At 32.3% G+C, this 17925-nt stretch overlaps 1 protein-coding gene across 1 annotated transcript; it reads right to left on the minus strand.

Annotated features, from left to right (window-relative positions):
* Window positions 1-718: 718 nt before the first annotated feature.
* Window positions 719-15275, minus strand: LOC128866885 (gustatory receptor for sugar taste 43a-like). The gene is made up of 12 exons (XM_054107925.1): window positions 15122-15275; window positions 15003-15057; window positions 6939-7083; window positions 6776-6875; window positions 6022-6084; window positions 5772-5915; window positions 5570-5701; window positions 1793-1871; window positions 1462-1654; window positions 1305-1373; window positions 1047-1136; window positions 719-802 (listed from the first exon to the last, which is right to left on the minus strand). Exons 1-12 carry the CDS (start codon window positions 15273-15275, stop codon window positions 740-742), a joined length of 1287 nt encoding a protein of 428 aa, XP_053963900.1. The 3' UTR covers window positions 719-739.
* Window positions 15276-17925: the final 2650 nt, after the last annotated feature.

Below are 17925 nucleotides of genomic sequence, written 5' to 3' on the forward strand. Positions count from 1 at the left end.
ACGCTAAATTACATTCATCGGGAGACGCTTGCTTAAATTGCCGACTTCTGAATGCCATCATCGGAGTCCAACCACCACCTATTGCAGATGAAGAGCTTGAGTTATCCTGAGAGACTCGCGTGACTTTGACTTAATTACGTTCTGGGTGCTGTAGCAGACTAAACTCCTAACTATTCAGAATCGATCTCAACATACTCAATATACTTATATGTTCGGCATGTGAAGGTAGGCCGCACGTTACTAACTGCCTATTAACATGCCCCGTCAAACCTACTCAGCTAACATCCCTCTTCCTCTGGACCCAACCTGTCGGAGCAGCACGTTTCCTGGGCCTACCGTTAGATGAGCTAGATGAAGACGATCGATTGCGCTTACGGGGTTCAGTAAGCTGCTACAACAGCAACAACCGCCTATGCGTCACTGTTCAATCTAACCTAACCTTTTACTCGAAAAGAGAGAGAGGGACCGTCGATTCTACGCTACCGCCAAGAATTGTATTTGTGGGCGGCTAAAGGAATCAACAGCAATTTGAGTAATTTCTGACAAAATGTTATAAGCGCCTACATCGGATAGTTTTTTAAGTGAGAAAAAATACCAAGTCAAACGAATTAAAAAATGAAATGAATTTATTTAGGAAATCATTTAAATATTTGAAAACTTCAAAACAATTTATACAAAATTTATAAAAAAATTATAATAATAATTTACTTATAAGCTACGCTCCCAAATATCGAGTTGCTTAGCCGTTAGTGTTTTGAAATTGTATTAGAATGACCAGATACGTGCAAATAGCCGAGCTGAACTGCAATTAAAAAATAAATATTAAAAGCATGAATAAATGGTGAACAAAAAGCTAATCAAACTGAGCGCCGTCACTCAAATCGTAACAACGTACGGCGAGAGTAAACATTGCCACGATTTTTCAGTAAGAAACTCTTAGATTCTTACCGAAATCTATTATTCTTATGGTAGTTATGCAAGCTGCGTTGCTTCTTCACGAATTTAGACACATACATACATACATAAATGGAAATAAATATACTTACCGATGTTAGTAAAGTTCTATTAACGCGACACAAACCACTCGCAGAAAATTCCACATCAACAACAAGTAATTGTTGCCAGAACTTTTTCACCTGTGAGGGGTAGAGGAAAACGAAAAGGTTTTTTTCAATATTGCGCAAGACGTAATTTGCCAAATATTAATTATAAGTTTTATTATTTACTTCAATGTGTCAATTTAGATTGCGCACACAGGCACCTGCATTCACACACATACATAAATATGTATTACGTACACCTACCTCTTCTGCCAATATTGGATCATGCACTTTACGTTCAATTTCACACACGATTTGTATGGTTTTTTTGGACTGCAAAGCAAATACAAATTTTAATGAATACTTTAGTACTTTGACAGTTATTTTACATGGATTTCAATTGCGGCAAATATTTACTCACCTCTATTGTCGCCAAATGACATGGCTCCACAACTAAAATTAAGCGCGAAGAATGGAATATAATCCACAGTACTTGGAGCCACACCATGCCGCTGTCCTTGTTACTTAGCAGTTCTAAAAAAAGGAAATACGCTGTGGCAACCAAGTGCAGTAGACATGAGACCAGTATGAAGAGCACTGCAATACCGTGGGAGCTGTGAAGAGTCGGCGAAAAAAAAGTATGCATGAAAGTTAAGAAATCGGAACTTGAAGTATTATATAAAATGAATATTTCAGTAATGGCGATTTTCCAGATCGAATAAAATAAGTTTACAAATCAATAAGGCACTCACTTGGAGACCAGACGCATGCACTTTCCAAGGGACTCGTGATTTTCTTCAAGTAATTTTAGCAAAACAACTTTATTTTTGCCTGTATAGTAAAAAATATAAGACTTTTTTTAGTTGTACGTTTAATTTAATTTGATTTGATTTTTGTATATATTTATTGCAATTTATTTAACTTTTTTGCTTCTGCTTATTTGTTATTTATTCAATTGTTATATGAAAATTTGGGTGGGTAAATTTTGTTTCCGACTTCGTTCTTAACAGATTCGGATTAGACTAGAGTATAGACCTTAAGTCAATTCTGAGCACCTCACAGCTGGAAAGAAGCTGCCTTTAATTAATACGGAGTTAGTGTGGAGATTAATATTGACCAAAGTAATATTATAAATATTATTTTTCTTAATCTTTTTTAATATGACAATAAAAAATTGGTCCAACTTTAACACCTTAAAATTTTTGGTCTAAACTTTTAAGCAATTTATTGAGTGCTAATTTATTTCTTTAAAAATGTTCTTAAAAACAAACAAAAAAACAAATTTAATAATAATGTCCATACAAATTTTAGAAATTAAAATTTGTGGTCTGAACTTTTAGGCAATTTTATGATGATTTTTTTTGAGTCAAAATTTGCGATTGATTGATTCCAGATAATAGTAGCTATAAACATTTCTGATACTCAGATTTCTAGACTGAACCTTAGCAATTTTATAATGAATTTTTTGGAGTCTTAATTTTTTTCATGAAAAATAGTATTCCCAAAATTTTTTTTTAATAATAGTGGTTAATAAAAATTAGTGATTTTCAAATGGCTATACAAATTTTAGAATTTCAAATTTCTGGACTGAACTTTTAAGCTATTTTATAATGAATTTTTTGGGATCTTAATTTTTTTCTTGGAAAATAGTGAGTGGTTATAAAAATTTGTGATTCTCAAATGGGCATACAATTTTAGAATTTTAAATTTCTAGACTGAACTTTTAAGCATTCTTATAATGCATTTTTTTTTGCCTAAATTTTTTTCTTGAAAAATAGTCTTACAAAATTTTTTTTCTTAAATAATAATGGCTATACAATTTTAAAATTTCTGGACTGAACTTTTTCATAATAATAATGGCTTTAGAAATTTTATAATTTCAAATTTCTTGACTAAACTTTTAAGCAATTTTAATAACGAAATCTTTGAGTCATAAATTATTTTTTGAAAGTCTAAACATTTTTTTTTTTAAATAATAGCTATAAAAATTTTAGAATTTAAAATTTCTGCACCGGATTTTTAAGAAATTTTATAATGATTTTTTTAGTCTTAATTTTTTTCTTGAAAAACAATCTTAAAAAAAAATTTAATAATAGTGGCTATACAAATTTGTGGTTTTCAGATTTCTAGATTGAATTTTTAGGCAAATTTATAAAAAATTTGTTAAAGTCTTTTTTTTTCTTGGAAAATAATTAACAAAAAAAAAATTGCTTTGAAATAATAATGCCATAGAGCAATTTTGTAATGATGTTTTTAAGTATTATGCATTTCTAATTTCATTTTATTCGACAATTTGTCCAGTTCACAAGTGTCAAAGATTGTAAATCTTCCGATAGGGTGATTCATTTTGAGCCACCTTGTAAAAACATTTTTGACTTTTGTAAAACTTTTATTTTTTATCTGAGGCATGACCTTTGACTAGGCAGATATGGCAAAAGAATTTTTAAAATTTTTTCAATATTTTACTGAAATCTACAATTTTGGCATTTGCAAACATTTTTTGATTAATTTTGGGCCACTTTGTATTTTTTTGTTAATAAAATTTATTTTAGTATTATAACACTGTGGAACAAATTCAGGTTAGCAAAAATTAGGTCCATTCTGAGAGTGGCGGGTGAAAATAGAGGCGAAATTAGAAGACCCGTATCGCGCCGTTTGTTTATGTTAGTTCGAATTTTTTTTTAATCGGCCTTCGAAGTTTGCAGTCAAATGCCGATTTTCAGTATATTGTTTCATAAGTACCACAAAAATTTTCGAAATCAATTTTTTCAAAAATTGTAATTGTTCCACAGGTCTTTAGCAATAATTTGGCTTTTACAGATTGAAAAAATATCAATTAGTCGACGAGTTATAGCCAAAAAACCATATAAACAATTTTGCTCTGATTTCGAACTTCGAAGGCCGATTAAAAAAAAAATTCGAACTAACATAAAAAAACGGCGCGATACGGGTCTTCTAATTTCGCCTCTATTTTCACCCGCCACTCTCAGAATGGACCTAATTTTTGCTAACCTGAATTTGTTCCACAGTGTAATTTGTGTTATATCACAATTTTTTATTTTATTTTTCTTTATGCGGTTTATCTTAGTACGTAATTTTTTTTTATTTTGTTTTTTTGATTTTAATATACTATAGTTATACCTAGGATTATTGAATTTAGTTAAGTTTTATTAGTATAGTAGTGTTTTTTAAATATATATATTTTATAAAATATTAAATATATATATATTTTCCATTAAGCAATTTTGGTTTCGGGCTTTTGCTCTTCATTCGTCTAATTTTGTTGGCAATTATCATTGTTTTAGTTTTGTTTGTTTTAGTGTGCTCATTTTATTAAATATTAAATTAATGCATATTTTTAACAATATTTTATTTATTTAATATATTTTGATTAAATTTTAAGCTATTTAAATTAAATTAATTTTGATTGAGTTTTTTATATTTATTTTCAATATACCTACATAAAGTTTACCAATATTTTTTGCATCTATCGAAAAAAAATTGACTAATTTTGCCCCATCTTGTATCTGTTTACTTTTAATAAAATTTATTTTAGTATTATAATTTGTGTTATATCACAAGTTTTTATTTTATTTTTTCTACTCAGCTTTAAATTAAGAAAGTTGGTTTGTTATTGTTATTTATTTTGCTGTTTCGTATTTCATTCGCCTAATCGTATTTCATATTTCAGAAAAATTCTTTCTCATAAAAAGCAAAAAAAAATTGTGTATTATAATTAAAAAAAATTACCTCAATTTTTACTAAATTTTATTTCTTTAAAGGGGAACACCACTGTGATTAAAAAAAAATCGATTGTTTTGCATTTTCTTAAAGTAGATAAATTCAAAAATATTATATGTAAAAGAAATTTTAACTTAAAATCTTGAAACTTGACGAAGTTATACACAATAAAATAAGTGCAGGTAGTGAGTTACAACGTCCAATGAAAACTTTAAACGCGTTTTTCTCAAAACGACTTTTCTGAACACGGTGGCCTCGATTTCTCGAAGACTTATGAACCGATTTTAATTTTTTTTTTTAATTTTTGTACATGTATTGGCTACTGTCGTACATAGCCGTTTTTTAAAATTCTAAAAATTAATATTTTTTCAAGCCTTTCAAAAACAAACAAAAAAGGGTAAAAACACAAACTCATTTTTCAAACCATTTTCTCAAAAAATAAATAAATACATAAATAAAACGCCACGTACGCCATTCATGTATAGATTAAGAATTTTTTTGGTTTTTTGCTATCAGATGATTTTTCACCGCATTAATATTAATATTTAACAATTGTAATTTTTAATATTTTTTAATAAAAATTTGTGTCAGCATAGTTGAATATATGTTAAATAAATTATAATTTGTTCGATCCTCAAATAAGCATCCCTACTTATAAAAAAAATTCATGAAAATCACTTAACCTTCACGCGTTCACAGTAGTGTTCCCCCTTAAATATTTTACTTTGATTTTATTTCATTTCAATATATTTTACTTATTTAATGTTGTATTTATAATGTTCCTTTACCTGACCCTTCTTTTTGCACACTTTCATTCGCAAATTTGGACAGACTTTGGTGCAGTGCCAAAGGATGTTGGGATACAACTTTGACTGTCGTAATTAGCGGCTTGCCCGTAGTTTCCTTTTTGTTGTTCTCAACTATGAAAAATATGCACACAATTGAAAAATGTTTGGTCTTCGTTTGAAAATTCGTATGATGTTCAATTACCTTTTAGAAAAGTGCTCCTCAACATCACATTTAATCGCCGAAAGCGTCTACCCAGACCGAATGCAGTATTGGCAAAATTCATTTGCAGGCCAGTCAATATGAAGTACAGACTGTAAAAAGGTATGTACCATTGCACGTTTATCTCTATAATTTTGGCAAAAAAAAAAAGAAGAAGAAATGTAATATTCTCTGCAATGCGTAAGCAAAATAAGTTTTAAGAAAAAATATCATTTATAATAATAAAAATTACCCGTATCGTCATCGGGAGTTCTCATGCCAATGGCAAAGCGCAGCCATGTCGAAATGTCGAGTCCTATAATAGGGTAACACATTTTTAAAACATATTAAATATCTATCGGGTGTTTTTAGCTACATGAGAACTATGGATATCGATAATTATGGTTTGACTGCTGAAAATGGCAAACAGTGTTGATATTTCTGTTCAGTAAGGTTTGGCAAGTCATCATGAGTTGTTTAACGCCAGAACAACGCTTCCAAATTGTGAAAATTTACTTTGAAAAAAAAAATTGATATTTTTGAGAAGTTCTTAAGTTCATTCCCCTAACAATCAATTTATTGCAATACGAATTTGCTGACAATCTTCTTTCCAGAAGTGGTCCTCTTCACTGGACCCCTCGTTCGTGAGATTTAATGTCTCTGGATTACTTTTTATGTGGCTATGTTAAGTCATTGGTTTATGCTGGCAAACCAGCAACTTTTGGAGCATTGGGAGCCAATAACAAGGCCACCATTGACACCACAAGGCCAGATTTATTGGAAAAAGTAGTCAAAACACTAGCTGATCGAATAGGCCGTGTAATTCGTAGGCGCGGCGCACATATTGTGTGTAGAATATTATACTCAAAAATAATAAAAAATCATTCCAACAATATTTCTCTTTTAAGGTCTTGAGTATTATCATTTTAAGTTCTCGTGCTCTTAAAAAACACCCTATATATTTCAATTTGCACCACATTTATGGACTTATACTCGTATTACGGTACCTAAGAGCGAAGTTATTACTATAAAAGGTAGCACCGTCATTAATATGGCCATTATGCGATCGCGTTTAAAGTTCGAGAAAGAATGCAAAGAATCATCGATCTGTAGAAATTGAAAATGCCTTACGTTAATTACGCCAAGCTTTAATAATATTTGCTGAATTACCTTCCTCAGCCGCGAATTCAATTCACGCGTCGATCGCAGCCCCCATAACCCACAGCCAACTCCCGTCGAACACGCCAGCACCACCACCGAAACATCTAGCGCTGTTACCACTTTAGAAGTGGGCGATTTCATTCTAAAAGATGGGCTATAATTGTTGAATTTTGACAATATATATAGTAGTGCATTAGACGTAACGGTTTTTTTTTGTAATGGTGAAATAAATTTACACACGCAATGCGAGCAAAAGGCGAAAGAGAGAAAAGGAGTAAAAGATTAAATAGAGGAAAAGTATTAAAAATAAGTAAACAATTATTTCAATTCAGCTAAACATTGCAACTACAAGAAATTTAGCTATTTACACAGGTTACGAAATATCAGAAGTGCGATACTTAAGAGTAACTTAAACGCGAATATAAGTACAGGGGCGGTCTTAAGTTTGTACGCAAATATATTTTCATAGTAATTACTTTTTAACAATAGAAAACTATTTTCAACTATACAACATTCAGACATAGATACCAAGTCTCATTGCATCCCTAACCCGCGATGTACAGAATGCAAAGGTGTGGCCAATATCATTCGCCGTTACTCGGCTCTCAGCGAATTTGAAGGAATCAGCTGATTTGCTGACGTAACAGGTGTTATTATAGTGGTTTATTTACAACATATACGAAAAAAATCAACGCAGCCACTGTACTTCTTTTGCTTGGCGTTGAAAACTTGTATGGCCAAATGGGCGCTTTGCACGCTGTCATAACAATCAGATGTTTCGTAAAAGGAGAAAAGAGACAGAGATATGTTAACCATATTCAATAATACATAATACATGATATTAATTAGAAGTTGTACAAAAATATTGCGAATTTCTCTTTTAATAGTAAAAATGAACAAGAAACACACCAACCATTTATTTATTTACGAAATCAAAGTAAATGAAAGACAGGGACGTTAATGTCAAAAGCGCTGCAGATAGAAAATTGAGCTATTTCAAACTTCGCCGTACTTCAGCGCTTCAAGCAAAGCTGTAATTTGATCTCATTTCATATCTCTAATATTTCAGTATTGCCCTATTCATTTTTGACAGTTATCGAAGTCAAACAAGCAAAGCCAGCCTGTATTGGGCTAGCAGAATACTTCTGAAATTAGGAACAGCCAAAGTTACTCTCACAATTTTGTTTCGGATAGCCAAAAATTGTATTCTCTCATATTTGCCCTAATCAGCAAGCTGTATTGTTAATGGTTTCACTTTAATATTGCGGTCGAAGCATTCGTGGTGGTCTCGGGATAAATTGCGCATCTTAGCTTCAACTGTTCCTGACTTTGAGGAATTTCAGCTGGACTACTTACATTCTTCTCTTGGTTCCGAATAAGATTTAGTGTTTGGGACAAATACACTCTTCTTTAAACATCCACACACTCCTAGCGTTCTGGCAAAGAAAAGCATGAGCACTTAAGGGGTACCGATGGTGTAGAATTTTCAAAAACAATCGATTTTGTTTTTGATATTTCGAAAGTATCGGCTATTTAGAAAATACTGTCAAATTTTTGGAAGGATGGTGCCAGTATTTTCGATTCTACAGCCGTTTTAGCAGGTAGAGTCAGATTCGTCACGCGAAGGTATCAATGGTCGCATTTAAGTGATCTAAACTTTAAACTCAATTATCTCAAAACTGCTTTTTTCGGACTGGTGTTCATTCAACCGAATCGTCTGAAATTTTATTTATTAATGATTTAATAATTTATTTTTATTTCAATTATTTGGTTTTTTTTTTTATTTGAAAACTGAAAAAAACCGATTTTTAGAGTGTAAAATTCAAAACAGCGCCATTTTGTCAAATTTTTTTTTAATCTAGTACGGGACCTAACTAGTCATACCGATTCATAATTTTTATGGTTTTTGTGTTTCAGATAAATAAAAGAGCCAAAATGGACAACACCGTCCAGGTCCGATTTTTCGGGAGAGACAACTTCAGCGCCGTTTTTTAAATTATTAACAAAAATACATTTTTCATTTATGTATGTAAAAAGGAGTTAAATAAAAGTTCTAAAAAATTTAAATATCGTTCTTAATTTTTTTTAATGTAAAAACAAATTCTTGAAAATACCTTAATTCTTCGAGCTCTAGACCACCGGAGCCCCTTACGTTTGCGAGGATTGCACTAAAGTCGTAGCCAGTTTGCACTGTGTGAGCTTTCCCTCTATCATTTTTAAAGGTTCGTAGAGAAGAACTTGTCGATGTATCTGGTACTGTCTTAGCAAAACGTTCTAAATATATTGGCTACCGGAAGGGCTTTCTTTCACCCTACAAGTGGTCCAAGAATTGAACAGAACATTTTTTTTGAAGTTATGAAATGATTGCGTTTCTTTGTGAATAGCTTGCGGATAGATTTTGTATATCCAAATATGTTTGGACTACTAGATTCACTGTCACATGTGATAATGTTATGACCTCTTTAATATCCCACCGCAAATTTTATTGACTAGAAAGGGTTGAAATAAATTATGGTGTAATTTATCAATTCCACGAGACTTTAAGAGATTTAATTTGCTGTCATATTCTTCTGCTAGTGATTTAGTTGCATCAGAAGTTAATAACTGAACCATGGTACTTAGGTGAATACCTGTTTCAAATGGCTGTCACAACAAAACTATTTTGCAGATCTGCCAGAAAATCGAGATGCGTTATTTCGAAAGGGGATTCTTTACAAACGAAATGTTGGTTTGAAGGCGGCAGGGCCATCTGGTATATTTTAGAAACACTTGTTGGTTCCTCCTCGTTCATATCAAAGTTAATTCTGTATATTTTCGGCTTTTCTTAAAAAATATTGGACTCTTCCAATGGTCAGCATGCGAGCGGTTTGCTATTCTATCAAGATTTTTAAGGACGTACTAGCAGGTAAAGCAATTCTCTATAAAAATATATGTGCGTATACCCGAATGTAGTAGTTCTATTGTACTATATTCTAATGTACCATACAATGAAATTCGTATTATTTAAGTAGTACGAATAAATATACAAAATACTGAAAAAAGTATCATAGCTTTCTATTTACAAAAAAATTATCCAAAATGTATGACTTTAAATACAATGACCTAATTTTTTATGAAAATTTCAAAGTGCGCTTAACTTTCTAGGACGTAATAAGTCGAAAGTTGTTACGTACATATGTATGTAGGTGTATATTCGTTCGTTACAATTTTAGGAGATTTACTTATCTCTATTTATTTAAAGAATCCATCGAGAGCTGATGGAATACATATCGCCCTGTGAATTTCTTATAATCATCGATCGTTTAGTAATTTTTAGCTTGTCAAAAGACGTTTGCTTTGAAAATGATTCAAATTATGTTATTCGGAAATATTAATGTCCTGAGTATTTCAAGTTCGATATTTTTTATTTACAGATGCCGCGTCTTTTGGCAAAATTCGCGATGACATTTAATTTCAATTTGGACTATGTCGGCAATTTTTTTAACATCGCATCGGTTTGAAAACCCTTTTCTTGAGTCTGGCGGCGCTGATTTCATCATTAAGACTGCGTCTCCATGAGCCACTACTGCGCGATCCGCTTGGTTTCCATACAATCAAAAATAATTTTCTAAGAACTCAATGTGCAGCAAGCCGAGGATTTCGCAAATATGGTGAGTACCGTTTGTTTATCTACCCTTTCAAGTGGAAATAAGCTTTGCCTGGGAAAATGAACTTTTCGGCAAAACCATCCAAATTTGCTTGGATGAAATTAACGAATTGTCGACGTTGCTGATGTTTTTATGACATCTCTTTTTGCGCCAATTGAACCTTGTAAGGCTGAAAGTCCGAATCCATGTGCTAAATTTATCATCTGGTGGGTACAGATAGATCCAATTGCTGTGAACTCCGTTCAATTAACAAATTTTTATCTTCAATGCTTTCTCTTACGACTGCGATATTTTCATTTTTAGCGACCTCAAGTTTTTATTTTTCTTATCGAGACTGTCGACTAAGTTTTTTCCATTAACTTGGCGTCTGTTTTATGATTATAACGAGCGATAATGTTCAAAATTTTGTACAACGCAGTTTCACAGATTATACATTTTCATGATAAATTTAGGTTATATTTAAAAGATTCTGCAGCGAAATTGAACTCACGTTAGTACTATGTTGTGGATTTTCTACTTAACTTCTCTCAAAAGTGACGCCATCGAACTGCAACTGCTGTCAAAACAAAATAATGCAGAAAAAATAACCTCAAACTTGAAATATCCTGTATAAATTTTCAAAACTTCTTACTCAAAGTAGTCTACTTTCTACAACATTGAAGAAATTTCAGGATTATACTCGTAATTGTGGTCTCTTCTTTTCTTTCTAGACACAACGAAGTGGCTACAGAAAATAGCACTCTTGAAAACTCCAGATGCCAGCCAGATGTTGTAATTATGTATCTTCCACTTTGTGAATCGCAGTTATTCAAACAACAATAACAACGACAATAGTCACCTGCCTTTGACAAAATACATTTATGTAAATTCTTTTTCAAATCTCCAAATAAGTTGCTAAACGATCTTCAGTTCAGCAATAACGTCATAGCCGTAACCATAACCATAGACGCACCATTACATTACAGCGTTCCCAGGACAGTCGGTTCTAAGTAAACGGAACGACCCGAATTTATATCCGGCCAAGGACTATCACACCAGCAGCATTCCTCGTAAATGCACGGCGAATGTTTGTGCTGCTACAACTTTACAACGCTCCATTACAGTACTCGTATTTGTTGATTAGTCACGACGTAGCCATAAACTGCTGATATTGAAGTTGAATTAATTACTTCATTTGTATTTTGTCATAAAAACACGAATAATTTTTCACTAAGTGAATTGATTTTTCATTATTCATTTCTAGTATTCAAATTTTTATCAAAACAAAAATAAAGTATTTTACAGCTGTTTACGGTTACGGGAAAAAAACAAAATTCTATAGACACATACGGCTACGGTTATGATTACGGTGTTATGGTGCGGCACCTATAATCGTTTACAGTGGTGCCCGTATGTTTGATGGGAACAGCTATAGTTACGGTTATGGCTCAGATACGGCACCAATAATTGCAGCTTCATGGCGGTTGTTTTTTTGACAACATTTTGGTAATTGCTCGGGTCGTTAAGGTAGAATCAACAGCTATGGGTTCGATGTACCCAGATGGCATTATTAATATAGTTTATTGCCAGAAATCCAGAAGTTACTCGAAGCTAAATCGCACAATGAGGAAATGTAAAAACGGCACATTATTAAGAGTGGTTTCGTCACAAATTTGTACTTTTTTAGCTTTACGCAAACGAGCTGGGTATGATCCCAGATAATAGTTCTATATAATGACTTGGCTATGAATAATAAAAAAATAGTTTATTCGTTATCGATAGGCACGAACAGGTTAAATTGGAGTGTCACCTTTTAATTATTCATTTCATTATTACACATTTTTTATTAGTCCGCTTGATTTTTTAAGAACTGCAATTAAAGTATTTACAGGTTGCTGAAGGCAAACAAACACATACACACATTAATATACATTTATACAATAATATGTAGCTCAAAGCCAATATGTACATATGCACATATATACATTACCCTGTCCTATAAATTGAAGTGGAAGCTGAATATACCAAAGCCCCCAAAAAGTTGAACCTATGATGAACCTAGAACCTAGATTGTTCCGAAAAATGATTATAGAAACAACGTTTAATATATCAATTCATGCTAATTTCGCGCATATAAAACATGTTAACCCATTTTTGTCTCTTATAGTTGGTCTTGTTGACTCTTTATTTGACAAGTACCTAAAAAAGGAGTTAGAGGGTTAAAAATATATTCCCCAGAAAATTTCATTATATGTCTTTGCGCACCAAAACTTAATGCAGTTTACAAAAGTCACTAAAAATTAATTTCATATTTCAATGGGAAAATTTTTTTGAAAAATAACAAAATGGCGGACTTTTGAAAGAAAGGTATGTTTTTCAGGTGGAAATCAGCGTTGAGAAGAAACGAAAGTAGCACCTGCCAAAATGACAAGCCTACAGAATAATAATCAGTTTAACTTTTTCGTTTCAGATGATCTGAAGAGCCAAAATCCTGTTGACAAGCCACCTATTTTTTTTAAGACGCTTACTTTGGTGCCAAACTACTACAAAAACATATGTGAAAAAAATTGTTTTTGTATACTATTTGATGACAATAATAACATACTATAAAATCAGAACGATCGCATTTTATTTTTTTTTTTTAAATCCTCAAAAATATCTATAAAAAATGAGTATTTGAACAGACTATACTACCTTATGCAGTACAGCTTATTTCGTCTCGTGTAATAAAAAAATGCTGTCCTTGCATATACTTATCACTTTTCAGGTGATTTAATTGTTGTTGTAAATATAATAAATACCCGTCAATGTAGTCAATTTCTTGCAATCTCAGTGAATATGGGGAATTAGGTGCCCGAGATCAGATTTTCATATACGATTAAGGTTTCAGAAAAATATTATAGACGAGTGCCGTTATTTGACGATGACAGACAGACAGAATACAAAATTGAAGATTTCATATCTGCAGTGGGATCATATCCCGTATCTTTCGGGACTAACTAGACCAAAAATTAATAAATAAGAAATTTCCCGTCGCCTTAGTTAAGGGTGTATAGTGGAAAGCGGCATTTTCAGCGGCTTCTGGAAAAATTGTGGTTACCAATTCATGAGTTTCGTTTTCACTTTTAGGTCGTAGATTTTGTTCACGTTACAATATTCGACATTTACTGGATGCACCAAATCAAATTTGATTTTGGTCACGTTACAATATTCGACATTTACATGCGTGCAAAGGTTCCGGGCAATAAGCTCGGTGGCATACAGCCCACACCCGGAGCCTAACCGGACATGGAGATCAAATGAAAATACTGAGCTCGTCAGAAAGTGACTGCCCTAACGTTTCCAAAAGCTATTACGCATAAATATTGAGGAAGAGTTTTACACTTCCTACATCCCTTCAAAATTCAAATGGTGCAAGCGCTTAAGCCTAACGATTACAATTTGCGTTAGAATTTCTGCGAAACAATGTAAGAGCGATTTCGCACGTTAAACACCAACTTTTGAAGTAATGAGACACATTTTCATTTAAATAGAAATGTAAATAAGCAAAACTATTGGTCACCTAAGGAGTTAAACCCCCCACTTCACAATCCCAAAGTGATAGTTTGGTTTGGATTTTCAAGCAGTGGAAGAATTGCGCCATATTTTATCTGTGGACTGTGTCTCTTATCAGCGCATGCTGAACGATTTTTTTCTGCCAATAATGAGAGAAGATCCTACATATGGGTTTAGCAAGATGGCGTCTAGTTGCATATGGCCAGAAAGACCATGCTGATACAGCGCGATTTCTTCCCTAATTAACTGATAAGCCGTTTTGGTCCAAGTCGCCCGATCGTACCCCTATGAACTTTTTTCTGTGCGGGTACCTCAAAAGTAAAGTCTATGAAATATATCCGCGACCATCTCAGCACTAAAAACAATATCGTGCGTGGGGTTAATGGCATCCCGACATCACTTTCCCAGCGAGTGGAAAGGAGTTCAGAGGTCAGATTCCAAGAGTGTACCCGACGTAACGATTAACATTTGTATGAAATAATAAAAAAATTTACATTTGAATTCTTTGTAATAGTTATTGAAATAAACTTTTATTATTAATAATTTTTTTTAATTTTGCTTTTAATTCCTAATTCTGAAACTGGCCACCTCAAATACTCGAATGAAGTAAGCGTAGTTAATAACGCATTTAATATATAATATATATACCGATTTAAGACCCGAAATTCTTCCTTCTTCGATTAGATCAGATAAGAAGTGTATTGATTTAAGTTACAATTTTATTGAAGCAACTACAACTACTTTTAATTGTTAAAAAATAATTTATAAAACCATATAAAAGAGAAAGCTTCTACATAGTAACATATCTACAGCTAAATAAAAGTCACTACAAAACTTTTCAGGTAAAAAATACATATCGAATAATAATCGCGACATTAACAAGAATACTCACCGCACAGGCACCTGTGAATTTGCATCGAATAACAATCCCTGATAGGTCAAAAAAACTGCAGAAAATTTTTTAGTCATACAAAAGTTAACATCTTTCCAAATTGAAGGCCATAAATTTACCCATTATTAAGCATAGCGAGGCCGAGTAAACCGAAAACATGATACTACGTCGTATATCCAGCACACCCTTTGAGTTTCTGCGTGCCGAGAATGGTGCCAGCCCCAAAATTTTGCTTACATAAAAAACGCACAGTGTGGGCTCGGTAATTTCCATAATTCGAAACTATTACCCTTTATGTAATTTTTATGGCACTAAATACTTCAAAAATGTTAAATTGCGAAAATTTTAGCTTAACACAATTTTATAATTAATATTTCTTAAAAGTTTTTACATCACTAGCACGCAACATCCATATTATATTTATATGAAAAGTAACTTTTATTTTTATTTTGAAATAATTCCGTTTTTGGTTCGACGAATTCTTCGATTTATTTTTACTTCCAAACGTTCCGCCTAGCTGCATCGCACTGATTGAATTCCCATATGTTGAAGTGGTGAATTTCGTGCTGTTAGTAATTCACAACTTTATTCGCAGTGAAAATTTGTAAACAAATTCTTCTACACCTTGACAAATATTTGTTCGAATGTGCATATGTTTGTTTGGTGTGTGTGTGGGTATGGGTGAATATATGTGTAGTTGAGTGCGCGTGGGCATTTTTAATATCTGTATTCATAGATATCAAAATTACACCGCCTTTAAATATGCAGCGGCATACAAACTAGACAGCCTGGTCTTAAATAGATGTGCTTTAAAAGGTTTTGCTCAAATAATTTTGTATTATATGTTAAATATCTTATATAAAATTTTTGTATTTTTTAAAAACAAAAACGTGTTCATTTTCCATGTATCCCATATGAAAACGGGTGTGGCAAAAATTTTTTATTTCAATTTTCATGGCCTCGCAAAGTAACGAAAACCCCGATTTGAAAATTTTGAAAAATTGCATATATTTCAAATTATTTGTTTTAATGAAAAATTAAAAATCTATCTTTAAATTGTAAAAAAAGTTAAAAAAAAAATAATAATATAAAAATCTATACAAAAATATTCAGAAAACTTTAAGGGGATGGATAACTGTAAACGGCCACATTTTTCCCTGATTTTCATTAAAATTATTTAAAATAAAGAAGTCAAAATTGGCATACAGTTTATTTATACATTAATATAATATAATTTTTTTTATATTTTAATCATTTAAAATGGCGTATGTACACTGAATTCTTCCAGGAAGGTCGCACCGGAGCTTCTCAATCGGCGGGCATTGCAGCATCGGCGTCAGTGACCTGAATACAAAAAACCAAAAATTTTTTTGTTTATTAATGTCATAATTGCTATATGAATTAACAATAAAAGGAAAAAAAAACATTTGCGGAATAAAATGCTTAAAAAAAATGATTTTTGGGGCGAATTTTCCTACAATTTTTGCTATTTTCGAAAACTTGTAAATTCACATAGAACGTAGTATTATAAAACAGGATGTGTGCAAAATTTCAGGGAGAACGGTCAATAATTTTTCGAGTTATCGTGTACACCAATTTTAAAACATAGTTCTGATAAAAAACGCGTCTAAAGTTTGAATACAACGTAACCTCCCTCTCCAAGCGCTCGAACGCAAAGAATAGAATCGTCACGGTTGTATAATATAAGAAATACTTAAATTTACGTTCTAAATTTTTTTTGGCATATTCTTAACAGCCAATCCTCTGGGCTTATCCGCCTATTAGGCAGTGCCCCGTTATAACGGAAATCAGCGTGCTAAAACTATTCTTATTTTGGCTTAGCAGGAGTTCTGTGCGATTAGCGTTGAGATTTGCGGCATTTAACGGCTACCTTGCAGGTTGTTGACTGTACCAGTGTCACGGCTTTCATTATTGCTATCAGTTCAGGCTGAAAGACACTGCAGTAGTCGGAAAGCTGAAAACTAAAAGAAATTTCAGAATGCAGTCCCCAGATTAACAATTTAAGTAATGGTTTTATATTTTAATGAAAAAAAATTTTTAGTTTTAGACCGGTCTTATCGTGGATTCTATGTGAGCAAATCGTTCCCACAAATTTCTTTGTAAAAAAAACATGGAACAGATTAATTTTTTTCTTTTTCAGATACTGTAAAGGGTACTTTAAATGAATTCGCACAAGTTTCTATTTAATAAAAAACAAAGAAAAATATTCATTATGCATTGAGCTAATAATGCTTTTTAAATTAATTTCCGCTTTTTAATTTAATTTTTTTTATTTAATTTTATTTATTAAAAAAATACTTATAATACGCTCAACCGATATTTTAGAAGAGCTCAAACAAATTACTTTTTTAACTTCTAGAGACAAATTTTCGAGAGTTTTTTATGGAGTTTTCAAAGCAGCAAATGTTGAAACACAAATTCTCAAAAAAAGTGTTCTGAAGTTTTTCTATCCCTTACAAAGTTGTCTATTTTCCCCTTATGTAGATGTGTGTATGTGTATGTACATAAGTGCTTACGCTTAAAAAAGTCCAACTTTCAATCAACAGTTTGCCATTGCCTGTCTGTGACACTCGTAAATGCTATTTACATTTCGCCATTAAATTGTAAATAATCATTAGAGTTCGTGACGATGGCGAGGACTAAAATCAGTTTAGTTCGGCTAATTATATGCATAATTAAATTGTCAAACTGTGGCATACGAACAACCAAGCGAAGTTCAGGGAAAAACTTTCATTTTTATTTTTCATAAAACCACCTGCACACTTACATACATACATATGAGTATTTCAAATGTTACATTGGGTAAAAGAAGTGGCGTATTGGGATGTGCCAGTTTGTGTGCGCAAAGTTGTTAGGTGTTTGAGGCGCCGCACGAAAATGTACAGTGTGGGAAAAAAGTGTT

This window comes from Anastrepha ludens, chromosome 6 (assembly GCF_028408465.1).
Source record: "Anastrepha ludens isolate Willacy chromosome 6, idAnaLude1.1, whole genome shotgun sequence".
Lineage (NCBI taxonomy): Eukaryota > Metazoa > Arthropoda > Insecta > Diptera > Tephritidae > Anastrepha > Anastrepha ludens.